The sequence below is a fragment of the Lytechinus pictus genome, chromosome 16, assembly GCF_037042905.1.
Source record: "Lytechinus pictus isolate F3 Inbred chromosome 16, Lp3.0, whole genome shotgun sequence".
In the NCBI taxonomy this organism is placed as follows: Eukaryota; Metazoa; Echinodermata; class Echinoidea; order Temnopleuroida; family Toxopneustidae; genus Lytechinus; species Lytechinus pictus.
This window is the reverse complement of record NC_087260.1, coordinates 7401441-7420461: the sequence shown is the minus strand read 5'-3', so window position 1 is coordinate 7420461 and position 19021 is coordinate 7401441. Positions and strand designations below refer to the sequence as shown.

Below are 19021 nucleotides of genomic sequence, written 5' to 3'. Positions count from 1 at the left end.
TGTTTTGTATAATTTGATTATATTTGTAAACTTTAATTTACTCCTTATAACTTTCATTACATACTTTACCCGTCAGCCTCTCATGCTCTTCTTTTGGGTTTCCCAATCCATTATATTCATGTTCTTACTATATGATTGTATCATACGATTCTGTATATTTTCAACAAAAATTATATGAAGGAATGGATGAATCAATATAACGCTGACTGACTGTAGATAGTTGAATGCACTCACTGTAGTACAAGCATCATTTTTATCTGTTGTATATTTTCATAAAGATTATGAATTGTATGGATACAATCCGGTCAGCAGGTGTAATGTACTGCATCACAACAGCTTACAATAATAATAGGACAATTATATAGTAGATTTAAAGAGTACAGAAGCTATACTACCTGGCAACCATGACGACCAAGATATTGGAACAAATTACTAAAGAAGTTTCCAAACATAGGAATATTCTTGAATTTCATATTCAATACTAAAGAAAAATTGTCACAGAAATAGGAGCATGCATTTCAAAATAGCATTTTTCTTTTCCCAAAATTAGGAATAATTATACTAATGCCAACATGCTTATATAGCATGCACATATCACTGCCAAATGCGTCCTTATGCACTCAAAATATTTCCATTTATAGGTACACTTGGCCGGTATGTTTTCACACTACAACTCCTGATTTCATATCTTAAAGGGGAATTAAACTTTTGGAACAAGTGGGCTTGTGTGGAAACAGAAAAATCAAAGAAAGTTTGAGAAAATTATGAGCATTTGAATATTATGATCACTAATGCTATGGAGATCCTCCCATTGACAATGCAACAAAGAAATGTGATGTCAATTATGTATAACTTTCCCTTTGATGGACTATAAAATACCCCCAAAATGTCTCTTTTTGCTCTTTCTTACGGTGATACAAACTCTTTATCCATAAAGTATTCTTTGAAAATCTGTATTATGTGCCCCCCCCCCCCCTGTAGAAAGAAGACATGATCTACTGATGGATGTGATAAAAGAGGCAGTTTAAGTGAAATATATAAAAAAGAAATGGTAAAGATGTTCACATGTGACATTACACATCTTTGTCGCATTGCCAATTAGAGGATCTACATTACAATAATGATCAAAACTTCAAATGCTAATAACTTTCTTAGTACTTATTCAATTTTCCTCAAACTTTCGTTAATCTGTTTCTATAAGTTTTCTGTATTCACACGAGCTATCTTCCAAAGGTTTCATTTTCTTTAACAGGAATTTATAGACCTACTTTACAATGTGGAATATATAAAAATTGACAAGGTCTGAAAAAGAGGTATAAAAATTGCAGCATAAGAGAGACAGGCGAAAAAGGAGAAGGATCATAGAATTTTAGTTGCCATTTGCCTTAAGCTCACAGATCATAAATCATCCAAACTTGTGCATTTTAATGATTTACAAATAGATACATGTATTAATGTGATAAGACTTTGTTTAAAACAAGTTGCAATATTTTAGATAATGAAAATACGAAAAAGAGGTCAAAAGAAACTTTTTTGCATCACCATTTCTCCTATAGGTATAGAATCACATTTCATAAATGATTGACTATTAAAATTAGGAACAGGCACAATAGTCTTTGTTTACATGTTCAAAGACCCGAATTCACATGGTGGTTTGGAAACTAGGTTTATGCAGATTTCATCTATTGATTACACTTAATTTATTGAGAAACCATCCGTTAATCATGAGTAACTTTTTTTATTGACACATGGTTTCTATGGTTACATTAACAATGAATCCACTCTTTACATAAATCGATCAACAAGAACAGAGTGGACTATCAACGTTGAAGCCTTTATTAAAGGAGAATGAAACTCTTGGAGCAAGTTAGCTTTTGTGAAAGCAGAAAAATCAAAGAATAAGATCAACAAAAGTTTGAGGAAAATAGGACTAGCAATAGAAGAGTTATGAGCATTTGAATGCCGAGATCACTAATGCTATGGAGATCCTCCCATTGGCAATGCGACCAAGATCTATGATGTCACAGATGAACAACTCTCCCCTTTTGGACACTGAAAATATACCCCAAAACATCTCTTTTTGCTCATTCTAATCATATGACAAACGATTCATCAATGATATAATGCTGTGAAACATCTGTACTTGTCCTCTCATAAAGAGAACACCTCACCTTGTGATACACTCTATAAAAGTGAGAATATAAGTGAAATAAGTACTAACATAATGAGGGAGTTGTACGTGTTTGACGTCACATATCTTGGTGGCATTGCCAATGGGAGGATCTACATGGCATTAGTGATCTCAATATTCAAATGCCCATAACTTTCTTATTATTCATTCAATCTTCCTCAAACTTTCAACAATATGTTTCTTTGATTTTTCTCTTTGATATGGATTCAGCTGGTTTCAAGGGTTTCATTCTCCTTTAAGTAACAGGTTTTAACCTAGGGCGCTCTGAAATAGCATGTATTCATTATAGGATGCAAATGCATGTGGTGAATGCACAAAATATGGCTTCAAACCAAAGATTCAATTTCCAAACCACATTGGCTCTATTAACGCCCTTTCACACAACAAAAAAATTGTAATTTGAATGATGATTCCAGTGAAAAATAAGTCTATTGATGAATTTTTAGCACGTGTGAAACCAAACTAGAATCACGAAAGCTAATCACAATCACGAATTCAAATTCTACTCCGGAGGTGAATTCCAGTAAGTTTCAATCAAATTACAGTACAAATTTTACGTGTGAAAGGCTTGACCTCCAAAACATCTTTTTGGAGTGGAGAGCTTACGTGTCCTTTCAAGCACTTCCGTAGATAATACAATTGCCATGCACTCATCACATCGATAAAGTGCTTTGACAGCTCACCAAGGACACATACCGCCTTCACTCAGGAATTCAAATTCAAATCACAGTTTTCGAGTGAGCGTGTGAAAGGTCCGATGATTCTAAAGACGAGTTGCAATCATCAATACAATGATGATTCAAGATTCATGTGTGAAAAGGCCTTAACTGCCACTTCGCATGTCTTTGTTTCGGATAAATAATATGTCTCACAACCAAAAACAAGCTGGATATGAAAGAAGGAGAACTATGAAATAAACTTCCTAGGTAGTATTCTGATCACCATGGTTTAGTGAAACCTGGATGGAGTGCCAGTTGTCAATTCAGTCACCAATTAAAACAAATTCTTATCCTGCTGCAAAAAAAAATTCCTGAAATGGAAAGAACAGGAAAATATAAATATATGACAAATTTTACCCACTAATATTGATACATTATAACTGCCACAAATATGGAGGAAATATTGTGAAGCTTAGCATTCCACAGAAGTGTGATTTAAAATTCTATTTCAGACTAGGGTTAAACCTAGGTCTAATTACCAGACGACCATCCCCTGTTTCTAAGAGGTGAAAGGTCACTGCCTACTCTCTTGTCAAATTCCCTCTTCCCCCTCTCAGGTATGCTAGTGCAGACAGGTATTATATCTCCCTCGGAAGTACAATGTTCAGATGGGTGTTTCCTAAAGCTAGTATCGTAACAAACAACTGGTGACCCTTTCTTATGGACTACTTATAAAGTTAACATCTATGAAAATCTTGTGCATATGTATATTATTTACCACAAGAAAAGGTTACCAGTCATTTGAAAAGTGACTCCTAACTAAGAAACAGCCTCATGAAACATCACACAAGGAAATCCGAGTTTCAACTTTAACAAGCCATTGAAACATACTGTACACAGTATACATGTATATATATATATGCAACTTGTCCTTGACATTCATGTGATGCAAATTTAGTACATTGTCCACACTGGCGCACTATATGTAGGTATAAAAATATCACGATGAAGGATTTGAATAGATTCTTGTGGCAAAAATATTATATTTATTCTCAATATCAAACACACACACACATGAGCACATTCATAGGATACACACTGGCATCATTGTAACAGCTTCATACAAATAGGCCTTAGAATATATGGGAATTCGAGTGTTGTTTTATGACTTATGACCTAACATGTAGTATCAAAGCTACATGTCGTTATCATATCATTTCGAGTAATGACAATAGCAATAATAAATTTAATGACAATGGTGTTGATAATGATGATGTTGAGGATGGTAATGATGATGATGATGATGACAATGATGAAAATAATGATTAAATAACCAAGCTACATTTTCAAAATTACTTCCAGCCCATTTCAAAAAGTCAACGATATACGAAAATAGTATTAACCATAAATACTAACTCTTATAGTACACATAAACCACTATTCACACAAAAATAGTAAACCCAAGGCTACATATTTACATTTAGGGATGTTAACTGCTTCTAAGCTGAAATATATAATGTGACAGGCTAGTGATGTCAGTCGTAGGCAGTAAATTGAAGCGGCTCTGCGCCTTGTTGAATACAAACATGTTGCCTGTGAAGGTGTCGTAGAAGGTCGCATGAAGCCGAATTTGGTCCGTTTCTGTCCGCTTACCGATGAAGTCGTACGACTGGAGATGTTCAAGCTGCTGTAGGACGTTGATCTGGAGGAATAATGGAAAGAAATTCAGATGAATACGGGCGAAAAGAAATGTTTGAACAATATCCTTCACTAGCCTTCCCTGAAGGAGGAAAGCTGGGGGCAAGGGAGGAAGATTGTCACACCTGAATCGCAAATTTTGATGGCGTTTGACAGGAAATGGCTAAAAATGGCTAAAACATGGTATCCAATAACATGCTCTATCACACAGGTTCTGCATTCATATGACGGGGGGGGGGGGGGGGGGGCTAAAACATGGCATCCAATAACCTGTCGTAGGTGAATACACAAAGGTTCTGCGCTCTAGAAAGGATGAGGCCTAAGTTGACAAAACCACACCTACAAGAATGTCAATACCCATTGACTAACACACCTCCGTGGCGACTGGCTGTAATAATCCCCAGGGAGTTGAGGATGTGCATACATTGTGTGCAGGATTGACTGATAAATCCACTCTGGGCAATAATAAATCTCTAAGGACTTACATGTATGTACACATATGTCTGAAGCCTTTATTCCATATTTCCCATTGCTTTTGTACAGGCACCAAGCAGTTCTAGTAGGCAACGGTTCATCTATTGAGAGACTAAGAACTCACCTGTGCTAGTTTGTCTGTTTTACTCAGCTTGTTATCATCGTCTATGATGGCAGAAAACCTTGCTCCTTTTCTCCCTCCTCCCTCGAACTTTACCTCTTCTCCTGGCTTCTCCATGTGTTGCTCATACTTCTCCAGGGCCGGGGATCCATAGGAATGGAGCCAATTGTTGGTGAGATCCAGCGAGTGTTGGGATCCAGAGCCGGCATGACCCGTAGGCCTGGAGACAGGAAGGTTACGAAGTGCTTCTCCTGCCTGTGGTGTGGTTTATAAACAGATATTCAAATGAAATGCAAGTGGACACAAAATTAGAGGGGTTTTTTGTTGTTGAAGTATTGATGATTGAGTCATACTGGAGACAAGATATAAAACAAGATACAGTATAAACAAAAACTGGTACACTGATCCAGTCAGGGTTCAGCTGTTTGACTAGGGACCATATTGTAGCATTCATAGTCTGCAGGCACAGACCCTGATTGAAACTTTGATCAACAAGTGTGTCTCCATGCAAAGACTAGCACATACAAAACTTGATGTTTCAATTCTTCAGCACACAAGGCATGAGCAGGCTGCAATTCAGACCCTTTAATCGAGTGAAGGGTTTGCCCAGCAGACTATGGCATTCATACACCCCTCTTGCAAGAGGGGGGAGGGGTGTTATAGCTCAGCATATAGACCGTTTATCATCATCCACATGCATTATGAATTTTAGGGGTATTAAAGTAATTGCAGACTGTTATTAATGATTTACTTTGATTGTTCATGTTAAGTATTTCCATATTGTTATATTTTGTACTTTTCATCTTTGTGTATGCTTACTGTTAAAGCCACTGGAAACCGAATTTCTTAGTATTTTTTAACATTGACCAATAAAAGAATCTCGAAATTTATAATTTTCCCATTACTTGTAAACCATCTGTCCACAATATCTTTATTCCCAAATAATCAAACCCAAGTGCTAGATTGTGTACATGTACAGTAAACCTACATGTAGAATATGTGCATGCCACCATGGTATGTGTGTGACTTGCGGTAACAAGTTATATCGCAATTGCTTTCACCCGGATGACATTAAGAATTACCAGATATCAGAAGTATTAGAGAGGCGAACAGAAGTTGCTACAAATAATAACCTGAATGACACATTTTGCAGAGCTCTTTACTTTAATATTCACTGCATTAATTCTCTGGAGATACCAAACCTCCATTTCGGGAGATACCACACAACACCCATATTGCCCTTTGACTGGCATTGATGCCCCTCTTACTGGCCGTGGAGATATTTCATTCTCCCCATTTCTGTTCCATTATAGAAATGTGCCTGACGATGTACTGTAAAAGATAGCCTTGCCCTAAAAATACTGACATTAAGGATTGAGAGGGCTGTAGCAAAGACACTTTGAGGAGAAGACTGCATACTTTTGCAATTTTCGGTTTGAAAAGCTCATTTTTGTAGAATGGGGTTAGGATAGTAAACTTTTGCATATCAGCGTGGGTTCCATATCCATATCCATATCCATATCCATATTTTTTGATGGTCCAGCCTGGAAATATTTATATCTTAATACATGGAGTAGAATTCACTGAGCAAAATGCCGAAAAATTTCATCAAAATCGGATAACAAATAATAAAGTTATTGAAGTTTAAAGTTTAGCAATATTTTGTGAAAACAGTTGTCATGAATATTCATTAGGTGGGCTGATGATGTCACATCCCCACTTTCCGTTTTCTTATGCTATTACATAAAATCACAATTTTTTTCATTATTTCATACTTGTGTGAATAATATGTCTCCCTTATAATGAAATAAGTTGCAGCAATAAATATCTAATGCACTAAATCAGTTGTCAATCCAATTTGTCTAGTTCTTGGAGGAAAAAATTTGAATAAACCTAATTTCATATAATAAAATACAAAAGAACAAGTGGAGATGTGACATCATCAGCCCACCTAATGAATATTCATGACGACTGATTTCACAAAATATTGCTAAACTTTAGAATTCAATAACTTTGTTATTCATTATCCGATTTTGATGAAATTTTCGGCATCTTGCTCAGTGAATTCTACTCTATTTATTAAGCTATAAATACTTTCAGCCCGAACCATCCCTTTAAACATGATAGGGGGATGATAGATTGAATGAATGAGGGAGGGGAATAGCGGCCGTATAAGGGCATAATTTTACCTCTCCTTTCCAAGCAATCTCTAAGATTGTTTCACATTTTCACCTTCGCCTCCCCCCCCCCTTTTTTTCCCCCATATGTTTTATACACAAATCCAAATGACGATATGCCTGTCACTGAATATACTGTACAGGTTACCAAACGCTGTTGGCGTTTCATTACAAATTGAATCGAGTGTCAAGTCTTCCGATTGCTGTGTCTTTGTCTATACCACTTACCCTACAGTCTGTATGGCCACAAACGATTACATCAGGTATAGCCATCTTCTGGATGGCCAGTTGAAGTCCAGCCAACTCCCCACTGGGAAAGGCAGGAGCTGTTGACTCAGCTGGAGGCTCACATTTACAGGAGTGAGGTACAAAGTTACCAGGGTTGCGAATGATGAGGAGCTCGCCGCACTCGGCCTTGAAGATTCGGGAAGGGAGGAGACGCCCGTCCATACAGGTAACCAGTACAGCTAGCGGCTGATAGAGATTGAAAAAAAAACAACCATTGATTATCAATTTGGTAAAAGGAGTTCTTTATCAACATCATTAATGGAGAATGAAACCCTTGAAACCAGCTGAATCCATATCAAAGAGAAAAATCAAAGAAACATATTGTTGAAAGTTTGAGGAAGATTGGATGAATAATAAGAAAGTTATGAGCATTTGAATGTCGAGATCACTAATGCCATGTAGATCCCCCCATTGGCAATGCGACCAAGATCTGTGATGTCACACACGTACAACTCCCTCATTACTTTAGTACTTATTTCACTTAAATTCTCACTTTTATAGAGTCTATCACAAGGTGAGGTGTTTTTTTTTATGAGAGGATAAGTACAGAGGTTTCACAACATTATATCATTGATGAATCGTTTGTCATATGATTAGAATGAGCAAAAAGAGATGTTTTGGGGTATATTTTCAGTGTCCAAAAGGGGAGAGTTGTTCATTTGTGACATCACAGATTTTGGTCGCATTGCCAATGGGTGGATCTCCATAGCATTAGTGATCTCGACATTCAAATGCTCATAACTCTTCTATTGCTAGTCCTATTTTACTCAAACTTTTGTTGATCTTATTCTTTGATTTTTCTGCTTTCACAAAAGCTAACTTGCTCCAAGAGTTTCATTCTCCTTTAATGGTTACTTAAGTATAATAATGATGGCCCTTCATCTTTGGTCCTGGATGCTGGAGGGCCAGACTGTTGCTAGCCTCTATCGCATTCACAGAGCTGCCAAGTTGTATTTTGCATTTTCAGTATTCTTATCCCCCAAAATCAGTATTTTGACAAAAAAATCAGTATTTTTACCGTGTGAGATAAATATTTTGTATTTTTCCCCAAAAAAGTGTATTTCATAATAAAATGCTTGGCGCACTCGCCCATCACGGCGCTCAAGCTGCATGCAAGCTAAAATGTGCACTGCTCTTGCAGATGAAAAAAAAAAAAAACATTGAAACTTGTGTATATCTCACCCTGGTTTTTACAAAAAGTTACCTGAAATTACATTGATCTAATAACCATATTTGTGTACGTTTTATGAAATAGAGACATATAGAGATGATTTTTCTCAATAAATTTCGATTTTGTTAATACAAAAAACGTATTTTTCAAAGAAAAAACGTACTGCCGTATTTTGGTTGCAAAAACGTACTAAATACGGAAAAATCGTACTACTTGGCAGCTCTGCATTCATCCAATGATGAACAAGCCATCCCATGGTATTAACTTTACATGTCTATCGTGGCTTTGATAATTGTAGGGGTTTGAGCATGTTCTGTTTTCCCAAAATAAATAGGGTAGAGAGGTAACTTGAAAACAGAATACTTGATTTCTATCGGAGCTGTATAATTATTATTAACAATCACAGGGTTTATAGACATGTAGAAGTCAATTGAGATACCAACATTTACAAAATTTGGAGACAACGATTGATTTTAGGGTAACACAATTCTATGCTTTAATAATTCATTATATGAAAATAAATATTAAGTCAGCATCTCATACAGGTCATTATCAACACAGACATCAATAATCTGGAATTATCTCTGAAGAAGTAGAAAGCAATGATTTCTTTCAATAAGTGGGAAGTCTTATTTCTCGTTTCCAATTCTTTACCATGCTTTAGCTTTATAGCTGGAGTAAAATGGAGAGTCTGCCAGATCCGGGCCATGACAAGAGCGAGCCTTGAAGTGATGAAATCACTGCAAAATACTATGCAGCAAGTTGCATTCATAATCGCGCTCTGAGTTCTCACTTCGCACACACCACAAGCAATTTGCGCCCTGCCTCCCTCTGCGTTTTCTGCAAGGCAACCAAATTTTAGCAAACTGATTCATTGTACAGTATGATGGTAAGGTTATTCCCAATTCGTCTACTGCCAATTTGTCCGATTGCCAACTCGTCTACTATCATTTGGTCTTCCATCAGTTTGTCCACTCACCACATGGTCTACTTACATTTAGTCTAATGCAATTCCGTCCAATAGCCATTTAGTCCATATACCATTGGAGTATTAAAAGTGTTAAATTGTGCAAAATTAATGAAAATAAAAATAGATATTAGACCAACTGGTCATGAGACGGAAGTCACGGAACAGTCATAGACGAAATGGCGATTAAACAAAGTGATGACTGGACCAAATGGTTGTTAGACGAAATGTTGATGGACGGATGACTAAATCAAAGTATACTACATGTATGTGGTAAGTGGACGAGTTGGCAGTAGACGAATTGGCAATTTACGATGGTGATACTAAAGCTAGTAATAAATTAACGGAAGTTGCCCCCCAAAAAACTCAAATGAAAAGGATGAGAGGGAAGAGAATGCTCACAAAATCATAATCAACATGCACATACATGTATTAAACAAAACCATCATTTATTATCACTGAAAAAATAAAGACAATTTTGGACTTCAGGGCCATTCAACCCTAATTCAAATTCATCAAACAGAGTCGTCCCCTTCTTCAAAATACATGAAGTAAAATTCAGGGGGGGGGGGGGAATAGGATTTGTGACTGTGTGAGCAAAATAAAAAGGAGAACATATTACATTGCGTAGGGAATGGTTTGTTTTGTTTTTCTCTTTCTTTCAAATAGGAAGAAACATGAGGTTTACATGACCACAGATGTCCAACAGATTTGGTAATTGATAACCAATGTTCAAAAGGTGTGTAGGACCATTGATGTCTTCCTGTTTTTGTCAACAGAGGTTCAACTCCCAGGGTTCTACCGGTATGTTATTTCAAAACAAACAGTTAACGTGATTCGCACGTGATTATCAAAGTTCACAGAATTTAGGTATGAAAATTCACAAGTTACATGCATTTGTTTTCTCTCACTATACATTGTACATGCATAAAACGCACTTAATTTGACTTAAGAAGCATTTTCCTAATAATGAACACAGCACATGTGGATTGGTTTTCCTTATAAATAATGTATACTGTATATTGCTCAGTACTAGATACAAGTAGGCCTACTCACAGCCACTTCTTTCCATAACATTCTGACTCTCAAATCTATTCTGGTTTTTTTCTTTGTGATTTTGTAATTTTTAATAATAATAATAATTTACCCAGGGTACATGTAGCTACTTCAGTTCCAAAAACTGAGTCCCAGGGGGCCCGGCTCTTATTATTACCGCAGCTAAGCTAGGCTACCTATTCAGGTGCACACACCCTTCTATTTTATTTTCTCTTTCTTTTTTTTCAATTAATACCCCCAGTTTGCTCTACTTCATATCACAAATTAAAAATTAGTAATTATGCTATCTTTCTTCTTGAATGATTATTCTAATTTATGTCTTAGAAGAGATTACTACACTCTTAACTTTAAATAAGTCCCTCACCTTCATTTTCAAAAGTAATATGTTATCTGTAATTTTCTGTATTGCACAGCACTTCATTTATACACCAATCATTTTCCTACTGCATTTCTAATTAAAGTATGTCTTATGATATTTATTCTGCTTTGTATATATCATAACAGATAGTGACAAAGGTTCACAAATAATTTGATTCTATTCTTGATCCCATTTATGCATGTATACATTGTAAATGTCACTGCATTTCGATATTATGATATTATTGTTTTGATAAGATTTTATGATATGATGTCATGCTTAATAATGAATAAAACTTGAATTTCATTTTTTTTTCAAATTAAGTTTTGTTGGGTGGAATACACCCTCAAAATAAATATGCGGTTTTTTTGTAACACAAACAGGGTACAATATGTTTAATTACGGTACATAATGTACAATATTACAGATGTTGGATTCACTCTATATATTATTCATGTCCTTCCCACTCTCTATTTCTCTTGATCTTCAATTGACCGCACAGAGAGCAAAGACCTGTCGCCATCTGTGAACCACCCGGGTTGTATTCATACTGAACCACAAAACTCTGGTAAATACACATTAGGTGGTTTCAAACCGCCTCGATCATAAGAATCCCCGTTAAATTTAATTAAATTAAATTTTTAGGCTAAAAAATACCCATTAATCATTCCTGCATTCACACCGCCCCGAAACATACCCTTCGGGATATTATTCCTGAAGTTAGGAGCATGCGCAGTATGGTCTGATATTAAGCAGGCAAGGCGCGAGATTCAAAACCACTAGCTAAGCAGCCACCCACGGCGCCCGCGCCCGAGCCCAACTACATGCTGGGCTAAAAGTTCCCGTAAATTGCTTTCACATTGCCAAAATACCTGCGACCTTGGAAAAATCCCCGCGAAATTTCTCGTAATTTTGCCAAGTACCTACTATTTAGTGGGTATTTTCTTTCGGGGATATTACGCGTAATTTGCTTTCACATTGCCAATATTACCTGGTATTTTTTGATCGGGTAAATTTCCCGATCAGAAAATACCTGGAACTGACAAACTTTGAGGAGGTCTGAAACCATCTACAGAGTGCCCACCTGGGTATTTTATGCACTCACCACTATTTGACACTCACAACTTACCTTTCTAAAACTCATCTTGCATCTGAAACTGGCTTTAATAACACTTCAAAATCAAATTGTAAAACTTCTTTTATGCAAATGCTGATGGGGCAAGACGACTTCCTACGCAACCCTCTTACTGCTACTTCTACTACGCTATAAATGAATGTCGACTATGTACATGTATGTTATATATTAGTGCACTGTACATCAAGTACCCTGCACAATTCAACACCACATTGCATAGTGCAATACACACTCCTTAATAACTGCCAGTACATTCATTCACCAAATAAATACATTAATATTTAACATGTTACTAATACATGTACCAGCAAATATCCTGGTTCCGGCCCACAATAAAATACAATCCTATATCCCCCACATGTTTCCATTAATCACAATGTCAAGGCCGTTAACAGTGCGCAGTTTGACCCAGGAAGTAAAGGTCAACTTTTTCGCACATGTTTCGGCTCGCGAAAAATCAATTCTTTGCTTCCAGATTTCAGTCTATTATACGTCATTGTTTACTTAAAATATTCATCTTGTCGGTTTAACGAAAATGGTGTTCGGAAGTGAATTTCAGCGTAATCCAATTTGATGTTGACATTGTCCACTCAACAACATCTGAGATCATCGTCTGTCCACTAAGTTAATTTACTAGAACTACTTTGAAGCCATGACAAAAAAAGAGCAGTGGATGATGCGATGACCAACACAGAATTTGAAGTTAAATGCATGTGACAAGAAATGCATGCATTAGCGCATGCCTTGAGCTTGGCAAGAGTCAAACCGGAAAAAGCCTGACACAATGACGTCATAGAATCATGATTCAAATCATGATTGCGTTTATACGACCTTTTTTGTTCGTGATTTTACAGAAACGTCTTTCCAAACGCCCCCTTTTTGTGTTTCCTGTTTGTGATTTGAAAGACGTTTATTTTCACTTTTGACTATTGCAGAATCATGATTATAGGGTAAAAAAGTGGTGCATAAACACACCCATTGATTATAGCTTGAAATTTATAGCCCATCCCATTGTTTGGAAAATGTTTAGAAAAAAAAATGCAGATATTTTACTTTGATTGGGCACCAGATTTTCAATTTTAGCTGTAGTTACATCATATGATCTAGTGCTTAAAGTCAAAATTAGACTACATGGGGACTCATGGATATTATCAATTTCTGACCAGAGTTTGTGGAAAGCATCGGAAAATGAAAATATATGTACAAGTATCTGTGACAGAGACATGTTTTGGGGAAAGCAAAGTCAGTGTACCAATGTTGTTGTTTTTTGGCCAAGCCTGCTTAAAGCCTCAGGAAACTGTCAAGCCAGGGAAATTGAGATGACTTTTACCAAAGGGTATTTTCCAGTGGCACTGCATAACATCAGCTTGTCATGACTAGAGTTCTATCATGTGTGATATATATGCATATGGTTTCAAGTTCCCCATGAAAACAGACGATCCCCCTTTAAGAGGAATGTAATTAATGTATTCAGGGGAATTTATCAAAGATATAGACATGCAGGCTTTCATATTGACATTAAAGGAAAATGACATCTTTGGAACAAGAAAGCTTGTGTGAAGAGAAAAATTCTTAAAAACAGATCAGTGAAAGAAAAATCGGACAAATAATGAGAAAGTTACGAGCATTTGAATATTGTGATCACTAATGCTAAAGGAATCCTCCATACTCTCCCAACAACTCTCCCATTACTTTAGAATATATCTCACTTAAACTGCCTCTTTTATCACATCTATCAGTAGATTATGTCTTCTTTTTATACATGTAGAAGGGCATGTAATATAGATTTTCAAAGAATACATTATAGATAAAGAGTTTGTATCACCATAAGAAAGAGCAAAGATACACTTTGGAGGTATTTTATAGTCCATCAACAGGAAAGTCGTTCACATGTGACATCACACATCTTTGTCACATTGCCAATGGGAGGATCTCCATAGCATTAAAGATCGAATGCTCATAACTTTCTTATTATTTGTCAGATTTTTCTCAAACTTTCTTTGTTCTTCTTCTTTGATTTTTCTGTTTCCACACAAGGTCACTTGTTCCAAAGGTTTCATTATTCCCCTTTAAAAGCATTTAATGTTGCACTTACAGGTTTTTGCCCCACTTGAAATGGGCGAGACTGTGATGTTACACTCTGTTGGCTTGAAAATCTCTTGGAAACTTGCACAAGCACCCTCCCCATGAGTCGAAATCGTCCAATGTGCATTGTTTATCGTCCTCCTCGGGGTGTCTTGGGGCTCAAAAATATCTGTCAGTTATGAAAAAATATATAGAAGTTTAATAATCAATTGTGCAAATGTTGGGCTATTTGCTTGCCATAAAATTAGAACCACGTAACGTGATTGTCTATTAAAGTGATTGGCTAATGACTTTGCACAACATTTTTGGGGAAGAAGGCATCAAGTAACAAGCATCTGCTTTCCGTGACAAATGCCAAGATCAAGAGCTCCCCACTTTTTTTCCAAAGCTGTGTCCAAAAACCTAATAATTACCATATGATTGTGAATTTTAGCAAGGTCAGTCCTCGATCAATAGCTTCAGTCTCTGTACAATGGCTGTTCCGCTGAACTACGTTTGGCTCCACTCACCAATTCTTTGTATGATGTATTCAACACTAATTCTCCCGTATCTCAATTACGGTGTTCTTGCATGGGGTAATTCTCTTAAAACCAATCTTGAAAGGGTGTACTTGATTCAGAAAAGAGTTTTAAGAATTGTTTGTAATTGTCTTTCGTTCAATACGTAATTCGTTATTTGCTGTGTTTCTTTTTTCTACTGTAACAATGGTTTATGATTAATTGATTTGCATTTGTAGAATGTGAAATCACACTTGTACGCCAAAATGTATGTGCAGAGAGAAAGACAAATAAATATCTTATCTTACATAGACTGAAAACTGGGGTGCCCATATAATGTTATACTGTAAACGCTGTTATTTTGGCAGGATTAATTTTTCGCACTTGGCAGCTTCAAGACATATTCGCAGGTTCTTGAATTCGTGCTGCACACTCCATAATCACAAAGTCACTTCCTTCTTCCACATCTTTGAATGGTTTCATTACATTTCAGCAACGAAATTGTATTTTCTGATCATAATTCTGGCTCTAAATAGCGTAATTCAACATTGTTTTGATCCAATCATGAGCTTTTGTGACATTTAGCGCAGCTTTTCTTTGCAATGCGGACATCCGGGAAGGCAAAACGGAGGCGCTGCTGGCCTGGTATGGACGACAGAGCACCAGGTAAGGAGGGGGGGGATTACAACTATTCAAAGTGCATGGGATCAATCAACAAACCTTGGCGATCGACAAGACGTCTTCTTAAAAACTAATAAACAGTTCACCAATTCAAACATTCACCAATCAAACAGCAAGAGCAATTTCAAGCAAAATCATAATTTAAATACCAGGGGCGGTATTCTGAAAATGTTCTTATCTTAATTTTGTTCTTATCTACGTCACGATCTCATTCCTGTTCTTATCTACGTCACGATCTCAAATTGGTATTCTGAAAACGTTCTTGTCTTTTTCTTATCTTTTGTTCTTATCCTTTTCTTATCTTGCTAAACATCCTACGCTGAGCGCGTAAATGCATTACTCGCGCATATAATACAAAAGCGCGCTAAAAAGATAAGAACAAAATGAAGGTAAGTGGTATTCTGAAAACGTTCTTATCTTTTCTCTTTCTTATCTTCCACGATATTTATGATAACATTTAAGATAGCTCGAGGGTTATCACATCTCGATGTCCGCGTTCTTTCTTGCTCAAAATCGATGGCCACTAGTAGTACTTAACAAGTACCCACAAGTATTCCTCCCACCCTTTATTTCATTCACCCTTTATTTTCCCCGTCTCTTTTTCTATCCCTTTTTTCTTTCTTTCTTCATTTATTTTCTCCTTTTCTTCCTTTCTATGTGTCTGTCTTTCTTCCTTTCTTTAAGTTCATTCTTCATATATCTTTTGTTTTATTCTTTTTAAATCTTTTAATTTCTTTACTTTTCTTTTGCTTTGTTTCATTTATTCTTCATCTTTCTTCCTTATTTATTTTTCCTTTTCGTTTTATCCCTTTCTTTCTTTTTTTGAATAAGTCTTTATTTCTGTTTTTTTCTTTCCCCTTTTCTCTCTTCCTTTCCTATCTTTTTTTTCATTTTTCTTTCTTCCTTCACTTTTTTATAATCTTTTTATTTCTTCCTTATTTTTTTCTTTCATCTTTATATATGCTTTTCCTTTTTTCCCCTTTTCTTTCTTTCTTCCTTCCCTTGATTTTTATATTTTTCCCCTTATTTTTCTTTCTTTGATTTTTGTTTCTTTTTATTTTTGGGTTCTTTTTTTTCTTTTCGTTCGTTCGTTTGTTCTTTCTTTAATTTTTTTAATTTCTGCTTCCCGACACTCTTGTGTCTTATTTAATTTCTTTCTTGTTTTTATTCTTTATTTCTTTCATTCTTTATTTACTCTCTTTCTTTACTTTCCTCTCTGTGTCTTTCTTCTATTAATTTAGTCAAATCTTTTTCTTTATTCTTTCCATTAATGTGTTTTCTTTCCTTTTCTTATTCATTCTTCACTTTTCCTGACTTTTTATTTTCCCTTTTCATTTCCTTATTTTTGCTTTGAATTTATACCTTTCTTTCTTTTTATCTTTCTATAGTCTTTATTTTTGCTTTAATTTTCCTTTCATTTTCTCTCTCTCGTTTAATTTCTTTGTTTCATTTTCCTTTATTCTCTCTTCCTTCACTTTTTACATTTTTATTCCTTTTTTTTCTCTTTCTTTCTTACTGTCTTTCATTTGTTTTTCTAACTTTTTTTCTTTTTCGGTTATTTATTACTTCATTTTATCCTTTTTTAATCTTTTTATTTTGTCCTTTTACTTTTTTCCTTTAAGTTTCTTTCTTTTCTTTCTTTATTTTTTCTTCCTCACTTTATCATTAATAATCGTTCTATTTCTTTTTCTTTCATTATTTTTTTTCTTTCTTCAATTTTTTTATTTTTAAGTTCTTTTTGCTTGCTTACTTTCGTTTACTCTTTATTTCTTTCATTATTTTCTGCTTTGTTCGTTTCATTTTTTTAAATTTCTACTTCATTCTGACACTTTCCTGTCTTCTTACTTACGTACTTACTTTCTTTCTTCATATTTTATTTTTTATTCGTACCTGCTTTATTTAATTTTTTCTTTACTTTCTTTCTTTCTTTATTTTGTGCATGTGTCTCAAAATAATAATCAGTCATTGCGTATAAAATGCCTATTTCGCGCAATGCGCCAGAAACAGTGTACGCGCAGCGCCCATATGATATTCTCTTGACATTAGGAACGCTTCTATTGGTTAAACTACCAATATAAAGCGCATTTTGATTGGTAATATCCTAAAAATGGGCGTGTTGAAGATAAAGAGGCAGTCCTTACAAAGATAAGAACGCGTTAAGAAGATTTTCAGAATACCGATTTGCAATGATTTTAGCGTCTTCTTATCTCAATGAGATAAGATAAAAGAAAAGAACGTTTTCAGAATACCACCCCAGGGTCCAAATCGTATTGTAGGCATGCAGCCCATTTACATAAGTTTGGGCTCAAAACCCTAAAAACAAGTATTTTGGAGCAACATTAAACGTCATTATTGTTGCCAAAATACTTGGTGCGCGTAGAGCATGGCATCCCGTCCCTGGCTCCGTGGAGATTAAGCACGTCAGTTGTTACTCTTGCCCCGGGCCCGGGGACCTCGACACGTCTTCAGACTGTCGATTACTGCCGCAGCCCAAACACAGTACTGTAGTGAGTTCACTGTGTTCGGGCTGCCGCAGCGCGCAGTAATCGTTACTCCAGAGTCCAGGAGCCTCCTGCCGTCCTGGCTAGAACGAAAAGTAGAACTTCCTTGAAAAATTTTTAAATGTTTCAACAGTACATAACAGGATAGAGCAGACAAGGTCAAGTCAACTTGTTTTTAACTTTGCCATAATAATCAACACTTTATGGGCATCAACGGAAAGACAAGACAAGATAACTGCAGCTGCATCGCATCGCCATCGGTCCGCAAGGCCGAGCCTGGTGGCCCATTCAACGGTTCACTCGGGACCTCTCTACCCGTATCTCTGGCGGCGATTTTCCGACAAATGCGGCGGGTATAAAAAATGGTAATGCGCGACAGACGACAAGTATATGAGAGCTTTTTATGGATAAACGGCATATCCAACATCTAAACTATAAATAGTATAAGTCTATATACAATACTCACATGTTAGCCGCCGAAACTGATTTGATGAAAAATGTCAAGCAACAGATTTAGGGCTTATTCCGCCAATAAGTCTCAGACTCATCACTGCGCCAGACATTTAATAATTGGTCACGATTGTGCGAGTAACGTAGAGGGCAGCAACACCTAGGCTGCTTGTGCATGCCGTACAGCACTGCTCGATTCAGGCGCCTGACTGATGGAAAGTCCGGGGTTCGATCCCCGGCCGTGGCACTTATGCCCGTGAGCAAGGCATTTAATCGACAAAGCTCTTTTATCCCGCATTCAAATAAATGGAAATACGCATTCTTGGTAATAAGGTGTGCATTTAATTGTTTACCAAAAAAATGACCTCAACCGTGACAAATTACATCATGCATGGTAGACATATTCCTGTATAGTGACAAATAATCTTTATTTTTATGTGGAAGTGTGTGAAAGTCTATAAAATTTTGATTTAAAAATTGTCAAATTCTTAGGGCTTTTCACATTTTGAAAT

At 36.1% G+C, this 19021-nt stretch overlaps 1 protein-coding gene across 2 annotated transcripts; it reads right to left on the bottom strand.

Moving 5' to 3' along the window:
- Positions 1 to 1647: 1647 nt before the first annotated feature.
- LOC129278614 (beta carbonic anhydrase 1-like) lies at positions 1648 to 18649 on the bottom strand. Of its 2 annotated transcripts, XM_064111082.1 has the most exons (6): positions 18526 to 18649; positions 14391 to 14549; positions 7549 to 7794; positions 5147 to 5398; positions 2436 to 4552; positions 1648 to 1817 (listed from the first exon to the last, which is right to left on the bottom strand). In XM_064111082.1, the coding sequence occupies exons 2-5, from the start codon at positions 14505 to 14507 to the stop codon at positions 4340 to 4342; spliced, it is 828 nt and encodes a 275-aa protein (XP_063967152.1). In that variant the 5' UTR covers positions 14508 to 14549; positions 18526 to 18649; the 3' UTR covers positions 1648 to 1817; positions 2436 to 4339. The 2 variants fall into 2 exon arrangements, with proteins under 2 accessions (XP_063967152.1, XP_063967153.1); XM_064111083.1 differs by lacking the exons at positions 1648 to 1817; positions 14391 to 14549; positions 18526 to 18649 and adding an exon at positions 12290 to 12436 and having other exon boundaries at positions 2389 to 4552.
- Between the last annotated feature and the right edge of the window lie 372 nt (positions 18650 to 19021).

Excerpts from the sequence above, each read along its gene's own strand:
- LOC129278614 (XM_064111082.1), bottom strand. The coding sequence starts at position 14,507 with ATGCACATTGGACGATTTCGACTCATGGGGAGGGTGCTTGTGCAAGTT. Across the intron at positions 5,399-7,548 it reads GTGGCCATACAGACTGTAGG|GCAGGAGAAGCACTTCGTAA; the intron begins GTAAGTGGTATA and ends ACCACACCACAG. Across the intron at positions 4,553-5,146 it reads AAACAGACAAACTAGCACAG|ATCAACGTCCTACAGCAGCT; the intron begins GTGAGTTCTTAG and ends TTATTCCTCCAG.